This window comes from Podarcis filfolensis (assembly GCF_964270895.1).
Source record: "Podarcis filfolensis genome assembly, chromosome: 15".
NCBI lineage: Eukaryota > Metazoa > Chordata > Lepidosauria > Squamata > Lacertidae > Podarcis > Podarcis filfolensis.
Window position 1 is genome coordinate 41,122,010 of NC_139618.1, and position 19,228 is coordinate 41,141,237.

At 42.5% G+C, this 19,228-nt stretch overlaps 1 protein-coding gene across 2 annotated transcripts in view; it reads right to left on the reverse strand.

Moving 5' to 3' along the window:
- DOCK5 (dedicator of cytokinesis 5) overlaps positions 1 to 19,228 on the reverse strand; it is a 145,138-nt gene that overhangs the window by 45,753 nt on the left and 80,157 nt on the right. For both annotated transcript variants that reach the window (XM_083588262.1, XM_083588263.1), the window contains exons 22-28: positions 17,778 to 17,912; positions 15,978 to 16,089; positions 14,775 to 14,845; positions 12,501 to 12,607; positions 8,997 to 9,133; positions 7,584 to 7,679; positions 1,664 to 1,762 (exon numbers count right to left, since the gene is read on the reverse strand). In XM_083588262.1, coding sequence (XP_083444388.1) covers positions 1,664 to 1,762; positions 7,584 to 7,679; positions 8,997 to 9,133; positions 12,501 to 12,607; positions 14,775 to 14,845; positions 15,978 to 16,089; positions 17,778 to 17,912 — 757 coding nt within the window. The remainder of the gene's footprint in view (positions 1 to 1,663; positions 1,763 to 7,583; positions 7,680 to 8,996; positions 9,134 to 12,500; positions 12,608 to 14,774; positions 14,846 to 15,977; positions 16,090 to 17,777; positions 17,913 to 19,228) is intronic.

The window sequence follows — 19,228 nt, forward strand, 5'->3', positions numbered from 1 at the left end:
AGCTGTACGCCGGCTCCCTCGGCCAATAAAGCAAGATGAGCGCCACAAACCCAGAGTCGGCAACGACTAGACCTTACAGCTTGACTTGATGGCAAGTCCTGGGGCTACTAAAAAGATTTCAATTGTTAAGGTTGTGTGAGATTTAGTATGAAACTGGCTTACAGTGTGGTATAGTAGTTGTTCATCGAGGACCAGGGTTCCAGTCCCTACTTAGCCATGATCTCACTGGCTCAGTCTCTCAGCCTAACCGACAGCATAGGGTTGTTGGAATGGTAAAACAGGGAGGTGGAGAACAGCATATACCACTTTGAGCTCCTTGGAAGAAAGGTGGGATATAAATTCAATGCTAAACAAATAAAAAGGGCTCCAACGAATTTTAAAAACTGGTTTCTTGGCCAAAATACTTATATATGGTATATACAGTCATGCTGGCTGTGTCTGATGGGAGTGGTAGTGCAAAACAGCTGGAGGGCACCATGTTGGGGAAGAGCGATATAAGGCAACTTTTAATAGTGCCTGATGGGAAAGTGAACCCAAACATTGCAGTTGACTTGAAGGGCAAATGTTGGGAGCCAAACTCATCAGATATATTTGTAAATGGTTGCAATAAAACCCTCCTCGGCAGCCTTTGAGTTTTCCCAAGTGAGCTTCCCACATGGTTTTCTAAGACCTTCTACACTAAAGGAGCTTTTGAGTAACTTGAGCTGAATGCGGAAATTCTGAAATGAAAACCTCAACAGACACAGCTTTTAAGATCTGAATGGCCTGGGGATTTGGTTGCAAACGGATCACATGGCCTTACAGTAATAAACACACAACTTCATTTTCTGGAAGCCAACCCCGATGGCTCAAAATCTGCCAGCTTCCCATCAGACCAAATAAAGTCAAAGCCCTTCGAGCTCTTGGCAGAGCTCCACGGTGGAAGAGACAGAACGCCACTCCCAGTTTCTCCCCCCCACCCAGTGAACATAAACATATGCCAGTCTCCAAACTGCTCTCCTTACTGGTTTTTCCATGCCACAGTGCTCAGGCCCTGAGCCAGCCAAAGACTGAATGAAAGATACCCCAAAGGATTAGGAGGCAGGAAAGGAAAGGAAGACCAGTATTAAACCAGAGAATGAAATCAGTCATATTTACGCAAAGCATTTTGCATAGTTTATTTTGTTTCTGCTAGTTGTGCAAGAGGGGCTAGGAACACAAGAAGCTGCCTCATACAGGCTATTTGTCCATCTAGCTCAGTACTGTCTGTTCTGACTGGCAGCATCTGTCTAAGGTCTTTCCAATCAGGGCTGAGTCTGGTACCTTCTGTTATTGCCGACCCCGTTCTAGGCCTTGAGAAATCTTATTCAGCTATGCCTCCTGGTTACTGCAATTTCAACAGGTGTGACTCACATACTTTCAAAGCATATTTACATAACTTTAACGGATTAGAAACCTGACTTTAATTTTTTTTCTATTTGTTTAAAGAAACCTGAGATTCTTAAGCAGTTAAACTCAACTAACCACCACACTGTGTATCTCTTAGAAAATATGCACCTCTGATCACAACTCAGGGCGCTGCACAAAGGAAAAGGACCCAGTTTTCAAAAGACAAAGATTAGAGACCCACTAGGCATGAGCTTCGTAACATCCTCCTCCCACATCAAAATACAGTCAGACTTACAATAAGATCTTGTCTGGTTTTGAACGTGCTGATGTAGTGGTTATAATGGGAGTCATCCATTTGTCTCAGGATGGCCGTCATGCAGGCGACAAAGCTACCCTGCAAACAAAAACAAACCCTTTGTCAAATGAGCACATGTGAGCAGATGAAGTGACTGAAAAGGGTATGAGGTTCTGCTTGTGGGCTTCACAAAAGTATCAAGTTGCTGGTTAAGATGGAGCTTTCATTTGATCCAGCACAGCTCTTTTTAAGATGTGGAGCGATACAAGTCAGTTCTTAAAGCTGATTGGGGGGAAAGATGGGGTGGGGGAAGAAAATGCAAACCACTCACCACCCCAAATGCTTGGTCAACATCGGCCTTCACCACCTTGGGGCCCTATGGATGTTTGGACTAGAATTCTCCATCAACTCTGGCCAGCACTGTGCTAGCAGGGGCTGATGAGAGTTGAAGCTCAAACGTCTGTATGGGGCTTGGGTGGTGAAGCTGCTCTGAAGACATACAGAACATCCCCAGCAGTTTCTGTTCTGCCAAGGCTTACTTTTATAGCCACTTTTAGGTTTGTTGGTTTTTTCCAGCATGTGTTGTAAGTTTGCTTCTTGAAAACTCAAAACTGTTGTCCAGGCCCCACAACTGTGTTATGAGAAGTTACCTGAGACATTTGGTCTCTTGGAAATCCAGCAACTTACTTAGTTTTGCGGGGGGTGGGGAGATAAGTATACATGGGAGGAATGCAGTTTACCTGGAACTGGGGCTGAATACCTGTGCTCAGATGTCTCAAAGAACCATGGTTTATCGTAATGGAAACAAGTGGACTCACCTGCTCCCCCAGCCTCCTTGGAGAAGGTCAGACAAACTGTTTAGTACTAACTATGGTTTGTTTGACAACATTTCTTGGAGTTTTATGAAGAAAAATCTTCAGGGGATGGGGGTGGGTCAAGGGTTTGAAAATGGTATAAGTGCAATTTATTCAGAACAAAAGGCTAAATTAATTGTTAATAATGTGGTGACAGAGGGATTTAAGATAGAGAAAGGTACACGACAAGGCTGCCCAATTTCCCCATTGTTGTTCATTTCAGTCCTGGAGGTACTATTGAACATGATTAGAAGGGACCGTTTGATTAAAGGCATTCAGGTCGGAGCTAAGCAATATAAATTGAAAGCATTTGCAGATGACTTAGTTTTAACATTACAGGAGCCAGAATCTAGTTCGAAAAGAGTTTTGGAAGTGATTCAAGAATTTGGGCAGATGGCTGGTTTTAAGTTGAACAAGTCAAAAACTAAAGTTCTTGAGAAAAATTTAACACCGATTGAGAAAGAAAGGTTTCAGAAGGAGACAGGCCTAACAATAGTAAAGAAAGTTAAATATTTGGGGGTTAACATGACTGCTAAGAACTTAAATTTATTTAAAGATAATTATGAGAAATGTTGGTTAGAAGTGAAGAAAGATTTAGAGATATGGTCAAACCTGAAGCTTTCCTTGTTGGGCAGAATTGCGGCTATAAAGATGAATGTATTGCCAAAGATGTTATTTTTGTTTCAATCTTTGCAAATTTTAGACAAGATGGACTGTTTCAAGAAGTGGCAGAGAGATATCTCTAGATTTGTCTGGCAGGGCAAGAAGCCCAGAATAAAATTTAAAATACTAACTGATGTTAAAGAAAGAGGTGGTTTTGCCCTGCCGGACCTGAAACTTTATTATGAATCGGCCGCATTTTGTTGGCTGAAAGAATGGCTGCTTCTTGAAAACACAGACATTTTGGATTTAGAAGGTTTTAACAATGTTTTTGGGTGGCATGCATATTTGTGGTACGACAAGGTTAAAGCTCATAAAGCATTTAAAAACCATATTGTCAGGAAAGCATTGTTTAACGTCTGGTTAAGATATAAAGACTTATTGGAGAATAAAACCCCAAGGTGGTTGTCACCAATGGAGGCAAAGGCACTGAAAAAGTCCAATATGGAGGCCAAATGGCCGAAATATTGGGAAATATTGGAACAAGAAGGAGATAAATTGAAATTGCAGAGTTTTGAGAAATTAAAAGATAAGGTGCGAGATTGGCTGCACTATTTTCAAATAAGAGAGGCTTATAATTTGGACAAAAAAATAGGTTTCCAGGTGGAAAAATCAAAATTGGAAACTGAATTGTTAGAACCCAAAACTAAAACACTTTCAAGAATGTATAACTTGCTGCTAAAATGGAACACGCAGGATGAAACCGTTAAATCTGCTATGATTAAATGGGCACAAGATGTTGGTCATAACATCATGTTTGCTGACTGGGAAAAGTTGTGGACCACAGGTATGAAATTTACGGCATGTAATGCCCTAAGAGAGAATATTATGAAAATGATATACAGGTGGTACATGACACCAGTCAAGCTTGCAAAAATCTATCATTTGCCCGACAATAAATGTTGGAAGTGTAAAGAAAATGAAGGAACATTCTTTCACCTTTGGTGGACATGCCCAAAGATTAAGGCTTTCTGGGAGATGATTTATAACAAAATGAAAAAAATATTTAAATATACATTCCTTAAGAAGCCAGAGGCCTTTCTCTTGGGCATGGTCGGCCAATTGGTGCCAAAGAAGGACAGAACTTTTTTTATGTATGCAACAACAGCAGCAAGAATTCTCATCGCAAAGTATTGGAAGACACAAGAGCTACCCACCCTGGAAGAGTGGCAGATGAAGCTGATGGAATATATGGAATTAGCGGAAATGACTGGCAGAATCCGAGACCTGGGAGAAGAGTTGGTGGAAGAAGACTGGAAGAAATTTAAAGACTATCTTCAGAAATACTATAAAATTAATGAATGTTGAAACTGTGCTTGGATTGGTAATAAGTGGTAATTAGTGACAAAAGTTAATAAGATGATTGGTTGAAAATATTGATATAGAATATGTTATGGTATAAAGTTTAAATATTTGAAAAAGGGTAAGAACTTGCTGAATTAAATATCTAAATGGGAATACAAAAGGGGGGAGGCGTGAGGAGGTCAAGAACATAAGCATATGAATCTGAGGTCATTGGGAAAAATGGATTTGTTTTATTCTTTTCTTTCTTTGCTTAAATTTAATTTTTTTTAATTAGTTGTAATTTTTTCTTTGTATTTTTTTGTGTTTCTCTTTTCTGTAACTTATGGTTTTTTATTCTGAGAATTTCTATTTTTTCTTTTCTGTAAAACTCTAATAAAAATTTATTTAAAAAAAAAAAAGAAGCTCAAATGTCTGTATGGGGCTTGGGTGGTGAAGCTGCTCTGAAGACATACAGAACATCCCCAGCAGTTTCTGTTCTGCCAAGGCTTACTTTTATAGCCACTTTTAGGTTTGTTGGTTTTTTCCAGCATGTGTTGTAAGTTTGCTTCTTGAAAACTCAAAACTGTTGTCCAGGCCCCACAACTGTGTTATGAGAAGTTACCTGAGACATTTGGTCTCTTGGAAATCCAGCAACTTACTTAGTTTTGCGGGGGGTGGGGAGATAAGTATACATGGGAGGAATGCAGTTTACCTGGAACTGGGGCTGAATACCTGTGCTCAGATGTCTCAAAGAACCATGGTTTATCGTAATGGAAACAAGTGGACTCACCTGCTCCCCCAGCCTCCTTGGAGAAGGTCAGACAAACTGTTTAGTACTAACTATGGTTTGTTTGAAACAGCCAACTTCAACAATGGCTTGTGAGGTGTGTTTTTTTTTAAATAAAACAAAACATAGTTAAGATTAACCACAGTTTAGGGTTAAGCTGCAATGAAAGGATAGGTTTCTCTCCATGATAAACCACAGCTTATTGTGACATCTGAATGCAGCCGCCAGTCCCAGGCTCAGTATCATGGTTTAGCCACGGGAGCTATGACTCACATATGTCGCTCCCCCTGCCCTCTTCACATGCTCTGATTCTCTTACGCAGTTACTCCGCAATAACTGTAACTTGTCACAAAACCTGAAATTGGTAAACTAAGCTTACCATGAACCATAGGTTGCCTCCTACCCAGGATTGGGAACCCATGTCAAACTATAGATTCCAATTCCGTTCTGGGACAACTGTGCTTTGTGCCGACCAATTTGCAGTTGCAATCAAAATTATTCAACCCTCATTGCAAATTGGGTTTATTATCAAAATTTACAGACTGCCAGCTGTTTGCAATGAGCAAATCAAACAAAAGCAATTCAAAAAGCTCAACATAACGGATGCTTCAAGTGGTTTCCCCAAATTCAGCTGAAAATGCAACTCTAGTCTCACTATTATTTAACCCCTTCATGGCAAACATCTTTAGTACTTAGCAGAGCAGCCTTTAGCTGCTATGACCTGCTGCAAACGAGACAGCGGCTTCTGGCAGCGTTCCTGAGGAATATGAGCCCATTCCTCATGAGCAATGGCCTCCAGTTCAGCAACATTCTTGGGTCTGCATGCTGGAACCACCATCTTCAAATCCCACCGGAGATTTTCTATGGGGCTCAAGTCAGGTGACTGTGACGGCTACTGTAGAACCTTCCAGGACTTCTGCAACCAAGCCTTGTTGGAATTTGAGGGATGCTTGGGATCATTGTCCTGCTGGAAGGTCCAATGACACCCAAGCTTCAGCTTCCTCACAGATGGCATTACATTTCCTCCTAGGATTTCCTGATACTTCAATGAATCCATCCTGCCTCCCACATGCTGCAAGTTTCCAGTGCCAGAGGATGCAAAGCAGTGCCAGAGCATCATCGAGCCACCACCACGCTTCACCGAAGGCTGAGTGTTCTCTTCTGCATAGGCTTCATTCTTCTTCCTCCAGATATAGTGCTGATTCATGGGACAGAAATATTCCAATTTTGTTTCATTGCTCCACAGAACAGAAACTCTGTGGTTTCTGTGGCTTATTTATCTGATTTTGAGCATACCAGAGCTGACTTTTCTTGTGCTTTTGGGTCAGTAGTGGTGCATGTCTTGGAGTTCTGGGATGGAAACTATCTGCATTTAGTACGCACCTCCCTGTGCTCACTGAAACCTCAGTGCCTGCTGCCATCAAATCTTGCTGCAGTTCTTTTGCAGTCACGTGAGGGTTTTTCCCCAGCCTGCCTTCTCAGAAGTTTGGTTGCCGCCACAGATAACTTCCTTTTTCTGCCTCATCCAAGTAGTGTAACCACTATTCCTTTAACTTTGAACTTGCAAACTATGCTTCCAATGGTGTCTCTAGGAACATTCAGTGCCTTTGCTATCTTCTTGTATCCTGCTCCTTGTTTGTGAAGGGCGATGATCTCTTCTCTTACCTTCTTGGACCATTCTCTTGACTTAGCCATATTTCTAACATGCAGCCAAATCTGACACTTAGCAAACCCCTAGCCACCTCAGGTATCTCATGTGTTCCAGCTCAAGCACATCAGGTATGCTTGAGAAAACACCTGTTGTATTTGTGCTGTTGTGAGAAATTCTATTTAGGGGGTTGAATAATAGTGAGACTGTAGAAGTCAGCATAAGTTGAATTTTCAGCTGAATTTGGAGAAACCACTTAAAGCATGCATTGTGTTGAACTATTTCAATTGCTTTTGTTTGATTTGCTCATTGCAAACATCTGAAAGTCTGTAAATTTTGATAATAAACCTGATTTGCAATGGGGTTGAATGATTTCAATTGCAACAATATATGCCACAGGAAACTCTACCAGAAAGGGAAGGAAGGTAGGGAGAGTGTGAGCCCAAGGTATGTTTGGCCATCACGTCTGAACCAGTGATGGCCAACATGCATGATTGCCATGGGTTCATCAGAAAAGGCCACTTCATGAGAGCACAGGTGTGGGCAAACCATCACTACATCACAACAGGACAGTCACACATTGAGTAAAAGGTCTGCCCAGAGGGTAGGCTCCAGACTGCTGAAGTTTCAAAACAAGGGACGTGCACATCAAAACAAAAGCCACTGAGTCAAAAGAACTGCTCTCACAATGTGAGGAGACTGTCTGCTCATTCCAATCACTGTCCGGTTTATTCTCCTCAGCAGGCGCTCCATAATCAGCTGGATGTGAGCTGCCGTGGGTCCCTGAGGATATTAAACAAGCACAAACTGTTTAGACAGAATCTTGGCACAACACCTTCCACAGGGATTCTTCTTGCAGAGAAACAGACTGGCTAGACATTCATCACAAGAGGTTCTAGAGAAGTCTTCAGCCACCAGCAGAGATGGATGAATCAGACAATTTCATTCAGTTTCTCAATTTGAGATTTATTCATTCTTTTCAAAAGTCCTCTTGAAAATTCGTCAACAGTTTAGTGACAGTTTCTCCAAATATACACATTTTTTGCATGTGATTTTGCCCAATGCACACATATTTGCAAGCAAATCCCCCAAATGCAACACATTTCATATGTTAGTCATTTCCACCAGTGTATGTACCAAGCATATGCACCTTCTCCTAACAGAAAATCTTCCATACAGGTTACTTGGTTGAAGAACTGTACTGCAAAATCCTGAGAAGTGCGAATTCAAAGGAGAGGTGTGCTTCGCACAGTGTTTTGGAATGTGCAAATCAGGCAGAATCACATGAAAATCCTAACTGAATATCTCCCACATCCCTAAGGAACAAGACAAACAACCTTTGCTCCTGTCCTCTTCTCTCTTATCCTCCCTCCTGTGACTTACCTGAAATGGGACTGAGGGAGAGTCCAGATCACACTGACAAAGGAAGTTAACTTTTTTTTAAAGCCACATCTACACTGTATATTTAAAACACTATTATATCACTTGGCCCTCTCACCCCAAAGAGTTCTGGGAAGCCTAGTTTGTTAAAGGTGCCAAGAGTTGTTAGGAGACACTCTCCCCCATCACCCTCACAGAGGTACAGTTCCCAGAGTACTTTAACAATCAATCATTTTTCCCCAGGGAACTCTCGGAATTGTAGCTCTGAGAGGGGAATAGGGGGTTTCCTAACATCTCTCAGCATCCTTAATGAACTATACTTCCAGCATTCTTTGGGGGAAGCCATAACTGTTAAAGTCATACAATAGCACTTTAAATATATAGTGCTGATGGGTCGGTCCTTGATTGCTATAGTTTAATCTCATTTTTCAAATTGTGTGTGTTGGCCTAATCCAGTGATGGGGAACCTCTTGCCCAGGGGCCTAAATTGGCCCACCAGATGACTTAAGCAAGATCCTGTTCCCTCTCCATAGTCTTGAGTTGACTTCTGCTCCCTGTGATCTTCTGCCCTTCCCTGCTGCACTGCTCAGCCATTCAGTGATTATAGCTAAGATGCATAGAAGAACCTGTTCTATTAAGCTGTGGGCTCCTTCAGTATTGCTTTGGGACAATAGTCCTTCTTCTGAAAAATAAAGAAATCACAGTCATTCAGATACTCACCACCTCCTTCCGATCCAAAACCTCCAGAATATTGCTAAGGAGCTGTGAACAAGCTTCATGATCAGGTTTGTTGGAATTATCATCCAGCTGACCACTTAACTGGTCCACGAGCAGAGGCAGGAGAACATCTCGGCATTCTGTGAAACACAATAGGGAAATATAATAGAGGATCCACACATCAGGTGATGTGTGCTTGAACTTATGAATGTATTAACTTTCCAGAAAAACATACATTTGTTGAGAAACAGAAAAGGGACTTTATGGGTTATATCCCATCAACTTCTACTGAGAATAGATCCATTTAAATTGAGTTAGTCTTGCCCATTAATTGAGCATTAATTTCAGGGGCTCAACTCTTGAGTATAACCAATGCTGGATGCAACCCTACGATAACATTAACCCGCTCCGAGTCCGCTCCAGAAAGTCTAATAAATGCAAGACAATTTGATATAGTCCATTATGCATCACACCTCACCACACACATACCTTGACACTCATTATAAAAAGCCCCCCCAAAGCCCTCATGCTGGACAAATTACATTTCATTTTTTGATGGAGTTACGCGCTTGGTAGATCAGGGAAATGCTGTGGATATAGTGTATCTTGGTTTCAGCAAGGCTTTTGACAAAGTCCCCCATGACATTCTTGTGAAGAAACTGGTAAAATGTGGGTTGAATGAGGTAACATTTAGGTGGATTTGTAGCTGGCTGGCTGACCAAATGCCCAAAGTACTCATTAATGGTTCCTCGTCATCCTGGGGAAAAGTTGGCAAGTGGGGTGCTTCAGGGTTCTGTCCTGGGCCCGTTGTTGTTCAATGTCTTCATAAAAGACTTGGATTAAAGAACTGAGGGGATGCTCATCAAATCTGCAGATGACTCCAAACTGGGAGGGGTAGATAATGCTACAGAAGACAGAATCGGGATTCAAAATGACCTTAACATATTGGAAACATGGGGCCAAACTAACAATTTCAATAGGGACAAATGTAAGATTCTGTGGTTAAGTGGGAAGAACCAGATGCACAAATATAAGATGGGGAACACCTGGCTTACTAGCAGTACATGTGTAAAGGATCTTGGGGTCTTAGTGGACCACAAGCTTAACACAAGTTAACAGTGTGATGCAGCAGCAAAAAAGCTAGTGCTGCAACAACAGAAGTCTAGTGTCCAAATCAAGGGAAGTAATAGTGCCACTCTATTCTGCCTTGGTCAGACCACACTTGGAATACTGTGTCTAATTCTGGGCACCATAATTGATGAAGGATGTTGACAAGCTGGAATGTGTGCAGAGGAGGGCAACCAAGATGATCAAGGGTCTGGAAACTAAGCCTTATGAGGAGTGTTTGAAGGAGATGGGTATGTTTAGACTGGAAAAGAGGAGACTCTGAGAAGATATGATAGCCATCTATCTGTCAAATGGAAGATGGAGAAGCTTGTTTTCTCCTGCTCTGGAGGGTGTAGGACTTGAACCAATGGATTCATGTTACAAGAAAGGAGAGTCCGACTAAACATCAGGAAGAACTTTCTGACAGTAAGAGCTGTTCAGCAGTGGAATGGTCTCTCTTGGCCCTCCTTCCTTGGAGGTTTATAAGCAGAGGTTGGGTAGCCATCCGTCATGGATGCCTTAGCCAAGATTCCTGCATAGCAGGGGGTTGGACTAGATGAACCTTGGGTCCCCTCCAACTCAACAATTCTATGATTCGATGAGATGTTTTAGACCACAAACCCCAACATCCCCATCCAGTATGGCCAATGGCTAACAGGATCTGGAGGGCATCAGATTGGGGAAGGCTGCTTTATAACAATTACATAACCAGTGCAATGCATCAGCATCTGCATAACTCAGCCCAGTTTTCACAAATTTCTACTCAGTGCCTTGAGCTGTTCTGCATAGGATCTGCTAGCTTTTGTGTAACTGCAATGTGTCAATATTTACCAAAGTGTGGTTTTCACTACTTGCCTACATTTCAGAACTTTATAGGTCTATTCTGTTTTTGATAGGCTAAGAGTTAATTCGTGATCTGAAATGGCTCTGAGTTTTGCAAAGCAATTGCTCAAACCAATAGGCTACTCACAAATCTGAGTTTACTCACAGACGACTCAAAGGCAATATAGTTTCTATGAGCAAAAATTCCTGCAATTCCTGGCTAATGGAAACTTGCCCTCTAACTGTCTCCATTATCACACGACTCATGCAAACAGACCACTGCCATGAGCCATTCATGTATCGCAGATGTGATTCATAACCTAATCATCAGTTAAAATAGAGCCTTCGTTAACAAAATAAGAAACCAGACCACCAAACTACACAGGATTCATTAATTCTGTATGAACAAAAAATCCAAACGGCAGAATATAAATGCTACGAATGTACCATTAAATATGAACAACAGAGCATTTTGAAATAAAACAATGTGTGACAATTTACTATTGTTTGCGAGAATACGAGTCAGGCTGCAACAGGAAATATTTTTCTTTTTCATCAATTTACCAGCACTGAACCATCAAAATGCTTTGTTTTCAGGCAAGCAAATAGATAAACTTTATTAGCTGGGAGGCATAATCCAGCATTGTGGTCTGCTCTGCAAGGCAAAGTAAATAGATGCAAGGTCATCCCAGGTGCTGCAAGGGAAAGGTTAATCTTGTTCCAATTAGATGTTATCAGGGAGAGGGCATTGCAACACCAAGGACAATCAGATCACCAAGAAAAAACTCACTCTGTCCCCTAGTGTGGTTGGTGCCCATTGGGACTGGTGGGGCTTCAGAAGGCACAGAGCACAACAGAAGGTGGAGTCAGAGCCAATGACAGGAAGAGCCAACCAAGGCCACATCTAAGGCTACATCTAAATGCATTCATTCTAACCCTTATTTGAGCATCTCAACACTGCATAACATGCCAACCAACTGAACATCAGGAATGAAAATGTACCACCAACTGGCAAGAGGGCCGAAGGCAGGAGGGGAATCAGGTAGGGCAGGGAATACAAGGCTGTACTGTTTTACTGTCACAATGTGCAAACCCCAATAAACTATAGATAAAAAGTGCCACAATATCACATGGAGATCCTGGGGATTGAACCTTCTGCATGCAAAGCAGATGCTCTACTTTCCCTCCAAGGAGTTCTGCAATGCTCCCTACATGAACTGGTCCCCTGGGTCTCAATGCGTTAGCCAAAAAACCCTAAAAACGTCTTATGTGGCATCTATACTGTTGTCTCCAGAGCCAAGTTCTACATACCCAGGCTTTCCAGACAGATAGGGAGACACATAAATGCTTAGTGCTTTTCAGTATCTTTTGCACTGTTGTTATCTTCTACTATGAGCTTTAATCTGTTTTTATCCCCCCCCCCCCCTTGGCTTTATATTGTAAGTTTTATGTCCCTTTTTTACACCTCATGGTCTTTGTTTTTATTTGTGATATGCCCAGAAAACTGCATAGAAATGTTGCAGATAAAAATAAAGGAGTACCTGAAAACTGGGTGGGAAGTGAGAAAGAGAGACTCACCGGATTGACGGAATAGGTCACTGTCCACAACCTTTGTCATGCAGTTGAGCTTCTGTCTGACGAGCTGGTTATCTGGGATGCTTTGGATGAACTTGCTAAAGAGGACACTGGGAAGCGGGGGGGGGGGGGAACAGTTTTGGCCCCATTAACATTATAAGCACTCCCTTCAGCTGCAGATTTGCTTATTTATTACAAGGATTTCTATCACATCCATCAAACCTGGTGGTCTTGCATAAATGAAAATCAGAACACACAGTAAAGACAATTTTAAACCAACATACATGTAATAAAAGCAGCAAGATAGTCTCAGATTAAGATTTTTGTGTACTGTTTGTTTTGTTTTTAGAAAAATATTTAGACATTCTGACAAGTAACAGAAAATATTGTGACCCACAGATTTACAAAGAAAAAAGAATGCACATGGTTTTACATTTCCGGTTTTTTTAAGGTACATGGTGTTTTTACAACGTCCTGGACAGTGTACATGATTCCGCATTTTTGCGTGATTTTTTTGCCTCAGGGGGCTCCCTCTTTCAATAAAATTGTTATCAGCTCGTCTTCCCTCTCTTATCCTAATAATATTTGCCAATTTTACTATTTGGACACATTCACAGATTCTTATGTTCTTGCCATCTAGTGTACAGTTAACGCTAGTGCATTGTGTCTTCTATGTACCATTAAGCAGACCACCATCAGACCAGCAACAGTTAACCTAGAATGTTTGAACTGTTGAGCTGTATATATGGGAGTTGGGGGGCACTTCTCCCCTTCCTGGAAGGATGTATCATTCTATACTTGGGGTTTCAAGAAGCTACTATGCTCTTTTGCTAAACCAAAAATTGACGTTTACGTTGGTCAGATTGACTGGCGACCTTGAAGGGTTTCTGCCTTCTCATTTAACATCAGGCTTGGCTAAGCTGCTTGAAACATCTGCTTTTACTGAATCTTCTATTCTTCTTCTTCTTTAATAAATTAATTACATTACGTTACTGCCCTTCATCCAAAGATCACAAAGCAGTTTACAATAGAATATCTGCTTTTGGACATGTTTCACTTCTGTTTACTGTTAATTTGTGCTGGACACGCATAACATGGGATGTGTATATCCCACAATTTCTGCAATCACAGAATTCAGTAGCCTCATATTCAGCTACCATTTCAAAAAATAAGATCACCCTTCTAGTCCTCAAGGTGGTGAAAACAGGCTTGCAAATATGTGATGCTTGGGGAAGCATCAGAAGGGAGAAGAGGGGAATGGGCTCTGCTGCCTTGCATAGCTCCTGCCCCTTTCTGATGACCACAAATGCAAAATTAGGCAGCATAAAGCCACACATGTAAAACTGCATCTATGTCACAGAGTACATTCAACCCATGGCGATTATGGTTGCTGAAGAGCTATAGCTTAGTGGTAAGTGCTTTGAACACAGAAGATTCCGGGTTCCATCTCCAGCATTTTCAGTGAGATAAGAAACCTGGGGAAAGCTGGATTAGATGGACCAATAGTCTGACTCACTACAAGAAAGCGAAGAGTGAAGGAACAAGCAGGTGCTGCAACATTATGTTGCAGTGTATTGTCCTCCCCCTAGAAGGAGTGCTCAGGATTTTTCAGGATTCCACACAGCCATCCCACCAATTAAGGCACCCCACTATTTCCTACCTGTTCTGTTGCCCCCCCAACATACACTCAATATTGCATGGCCAAGGGGCCATTTTGTTTCAGTGGGATGGTTTGTTTCCAGAGTGGCTGGAGCAACCCAGTCAGATGGGTGGGGTATGATAATGAGGAGGATTCCTTACTAATTTACTAAAACATGGGGGGACCGGACATGTCTTTTAAAACATTTCTTGTGCTTTTGCAAGCCTGCATCCTTCCACTGCAAATATGCGGGTATGTCTTCCTTCTCCGGGGCACCATTTTAACTCTCCCATTGCCACTCACCACATGTGTTCACCATCGGCGGGAGTGAGTGTCTGAAGGCAAATCCCCATGAGAATTCTATCCTGCATAATTCCAGCTACAGAGTGCTATGAAGTCAATCCTATAAGGGCTCATTAACAACAGAACAGGGCCCAAAACTGTTTCATCAACACACACACACTTTGGTTTTTAGAAAGTTTCTTGACAACTTTGGTGGATTTTCCATCCAATAGATTTTTTTTTTAAAATATCCTATAATGCATGGCTATCACTTTGTCCATCTGCAACTACTAATCCATCTTGTCTGGCCTACAGCAGGAAGAGGAAAAGAGGAAAAGAAAATGTTTTATAGCTACCTGAGTTCAACAGGATCAAATACCAGTTTCACATCATTGATGATGTTCGGTAAATACTTCAAGGCAGCACCCTGCAAGATACAAGAAGGAAGTGGGGAAAGAAAGTTAATCCCTTCACTCTAAAAACTAGACACAGGAACACAGGAAGCTGCCCTACGCTGAGTCCGACCATTGATCTATCTTGCTCAGTCTTACCTACACAGACAGGCCCCTTTCCCCAAGTCCTACCTGCAGACGCCAGGGACAAAACCTGGAGCCTTCTTCACGCAAAGCAGATGCTCTAACCCTGAGCGACACCTCTTTCCCATTCTCCAGGTCTTAATGTGGACCACCAGGCAGTTTTCCCTATGCCACTACCCCTGATGTCATGCATGATGTCAGTTGTGGGCAAGTAAGGACAGCTCTGCAAATGTGCTCCCAACCAGTGTCTGCCAGCATTCTGAGAAGCGAGCATGCTCAGTTCTCATTCAGCTGTTTGGGGCCATGATGACGCCTTCTCTCTTGTGTAGAGATGGTGTCATTTTGGCTAAAGCAGCAGCGGCACTCTGGTGCCTCTTCCCAGAAGCACCAAAACTGTGGCTGCCTCCATTTGATTTCCATGGGCAGCTCTCACTATTATCCCAGGAGGCATTTAAAAATCGTTCCTCAGCGTGAACCAAGAAATAGCCTGCCTACACAATATAACTCATCTCCTTTCCAGACATTCCACTCAGTTCCCCTCCTCTTACCTTGTTTCCAGGAACTCAATTCCATTACCCCTTCTACCCAGTTTCTAGTTTTCCCCCTTTTTCATCAATCAGTTAGTATTTCATGGGCACTCAGCATGTTCAGTACTGCCAAGGCTGGCCTTTTTTGGGGGGGGGGAGTACCCCTTAAGTTTTTATTTCCTTAAACTTCTGAAAATGTCACGTTTATTCAGAAGCTGCTGCTATCTTCCCTGTCCTGTGTGAATATTGCTCCATTTTGGCTCCACAAGCAATGCCACTTGATAAGCTGAATCAGAATACAGCAGGCGTGGCTAACCTGTGGCCATCCAGATTTTGTTGGATTACAACTCCCATCATAATTGTCCATGCGCCATGCTGGCTGGGGCTATGGGAGTTGTAGTTTAGCAACACTGGGATGGCCACAGGTGAGCCACTCCTGGAATGCAGGAACTGAAGCCACGCCCGTTTCAGATAATGGCAACAGACTCTGGCTAACCTTGATCTTGACAGCCTCCTCCAGAGGCCTGTCCATGAGGATGTTAAAAGAGAGGAACAACTTGCGGATGGCATTGTTAAACTCATCTCCATCTTCGCTTTTCCCGTAAAACCTAAAAGAGAGAGAAAGAAAATTGCCCTAATTATTCAATTGCTGATTATAGTTAAAAAAATAACATTACAACAAAAGTGTCTCTTTCTATACATTATGTGCTTTTAGGCTGCAGACCTATGCAACCTTACATGACAGTAAGCCCCACTGAACACCACAGGATTTACTTCTGAGTAAACACGCAAACCACACACTGTGCTGTTAACTGTTAATTAGGATTACAGCCTAAGAGAAGCACAAGAGGGAAGTAGAAAAATATGATTCTATATTTAGTGTTGGTTTGAAGCAAAGAGCTTCTTATTTCCACTCACTTGACTTTGAACACAACTGGGCTTTCCTGAAATATGGCAATGATTCTCTGGAAATAAATTATGCATAAATAACATGGGGAATTCCTGTAAGCTCAGCTGTGTTGTTCCAGAAAGAAATCACTGTGTGCTGTTCCTTGAACATTAAAACATAGAATCTCTTGGACTGATTACATTTCTTGATTAATAAAGGCAAATAGAGTATATACCCAACATCTCAGTTCTTCAGCAACTATGACTTTATACGCTCAGAATAAAATCTTGAGCCTGAAATAGATGTTTGATGGCAGAGAACCTTTTTTTTTTTTTTTTTTTTTAGTTAGCAGGCCTCATGGCTGTGTAACTTATTTATTTTTTATTAAGGTGGGTTGGGGATGCTAAGCTCGCAGAGGTAACAAGCAGTCATTTTGAATGGTATGCAGTCATCCTAACTGAAGGCAAAAACAGAATCCAAATAGTAACAGGATAATAAGATCCTAATAATTACAGAGAGGCTAATAACGTGCCTAGGTGCACAGAGTCAGTGTGATGTACCGATTATATTGACTCTCCCCCTTGGACTCAGAATTGGAAGTGGCACCATGATGGTTTGGTTTTTTTAAAACGTTTTAGTGATGAAGTCAGTGCAGCATCCCCACTTGGGTCCACAGGTTACAAGCAAGTAAGGCACAGCATAGCTAGGCTTAGATAAGATGTTGTTCCAACACTTGACACACACACACCGCACTCTCCTTTTGAAGAGAAGGGCAGGCACAGCTGATTTACGTAGTTGACACCTCAGGACTGAGCAAGCACACAGGGGCTGAGCATGCATGGCCTGCCCATCACAATCGCACAGCCCAACCCACTCACAGGGTTGTTGTGAGGATAAAATGGGGAGCGGAAGATGCATTATTCCACCTCAAGCTCCTTGGAGGAAAGGTGGAGCACACATTTATGAATAAGTAAATAATAGTAGCTGAACTGGAGAAGCACAAATCATGCCCATGTTTTCCAGTCATTAAGGGACACGGGTAGTGCTGTGGTCTAAAACCACTGAGCCTAGGGCTTGCCGAACGGAAGGTTGGCAGTTTGAATTCCTGCGACGGGGTGAGCTCCCGTTGCTCGGTCCCTGCTCCTGCCAACCTAGCAGTTCGAAAGCATGTCAAAGTGCAAGTAGATAAATAGGTACCGCTCCAGTGGGAAGGTAAACGGCATTTCCGTGCGCTGCTCTGGTTTGCCAGAAGTGGCTTAGTCATGCTGGCCACATGACCCGGAAGCTGTCTGCAGACAAATGCCTGCTCCCTCGGCCTATAGAGCAAGATGAGTGCTGCAATCCCAGAGTTGTCTGCGACTGGACCCAACGGTCAGGGGTACCTTTACCTTTCCAGCCATTGCTTACCCTAGGTACAGGACTCGCGATTGAACTATGAACCGGAACAGGTACTTCAAGGCTTTTAGAGCGGCAAAGAGCAATTCTGTCTTGCTGGAGTCATCCGCATTTCCGACGTAATAGTTTAGAACCTTGGTAAGTTTTCTGGGGCAAGAGAAAATAAGTAAATGGGGGGCTACGTAGGGATGAACAGATCTGTCAGTTTAGGTTTCTCCCCCCCCCCAAAAAAAATTCTTAAATTCAGTTCTCTACATTTCTGCACTAATTTGTGCAGACCTTAAAAAAAAAGTCCCCATGACAATGTCCAGTCATTGCAATGCACTTTTCCCTCATAAATACAATTCTGCAAACATTCACCTATAATAAAATGCAAATTGCATTGCATTTCCACTAATAAAGGCATCCTCATGTGCACTTACTGCTAATAATATATACATTTTTGTACACATTGGTTGGGGAACTGCATTGCAAATTCCCATTCTTCCATCAGCCTCCAGGAGGCGAGTGTGAGAGTTTCACGTGGCCTTCCATTCACACACAGACTAGCTTAGTGCCAGCAATATTGCTGCATCAGGTGTCTTCAGGCCCTGGGTTGTGTCCAACGCCATTCCTACTCAGAACAGACCCACTGAGGTTAATGAAGCTAAGTCTTGACCATTAACTTCAAATGGTCTATTCTGAATAGAACCAGTATTGCTAAGCCACTGAGTAAGTAGCCTTGTTTAGTCATTATATTCCCAACATGATTAAAACTGCATGTAGAAAGCATGAGTGGGGCCACATATACTAGTGTCCTACCCCCCACTCTCCGTGGACTAGGGCCATGAAGACGCATAGGCTGTTCCTGTGAGCGGGAACCAATAGGCCAGGGGTGGGAATCCTTAGCCTTAGGGACTGAATGTGGCTCTCACTCCCCCCTACTTTACACTCCCCCCTCCCCCGCCGCCGCCTGACTTAAATGTGACTTTGAACTCTAATAATGCCTTTTGCTTGTCTGGGTGAAGGCTAGAGAGGGATGTGTGTGAACAGGTGTGGGAAACCTTTGTCCCTCCCAATGTTGCTGAACTGCAACATCCCTTCTCTTTGGAATTGGCCATGATGTCTGGAGCTGGTGGTTCAGGAACCCACCTGGTGCAAAGGACTATCCTATGTTTATTCCTCTGCCCAGTTTCACCTCTACCCCTGCTCATCACCAGCATGGGACTCTTCAAAAGTTGTCCAGAAGGGAATGTGGCAAACAAGTGAACAAATAAATATTGAGGTCCCCAAGCCATCTCCTTCATATCAAGGACCCAACTGCAATATACATTTGAAGTAGTATCATGCCATTTTAAACAGCCATGGCTTTCAGAAAAGAATGCTGCTAAGTGTAGTTTGCTAAGAGAGTTATTAGGAGCTCCCTCTGTTCCACAGAGCTACAATTCCTAAGATTCCCTGGGAAGAGAAATTGATTGTTAAAC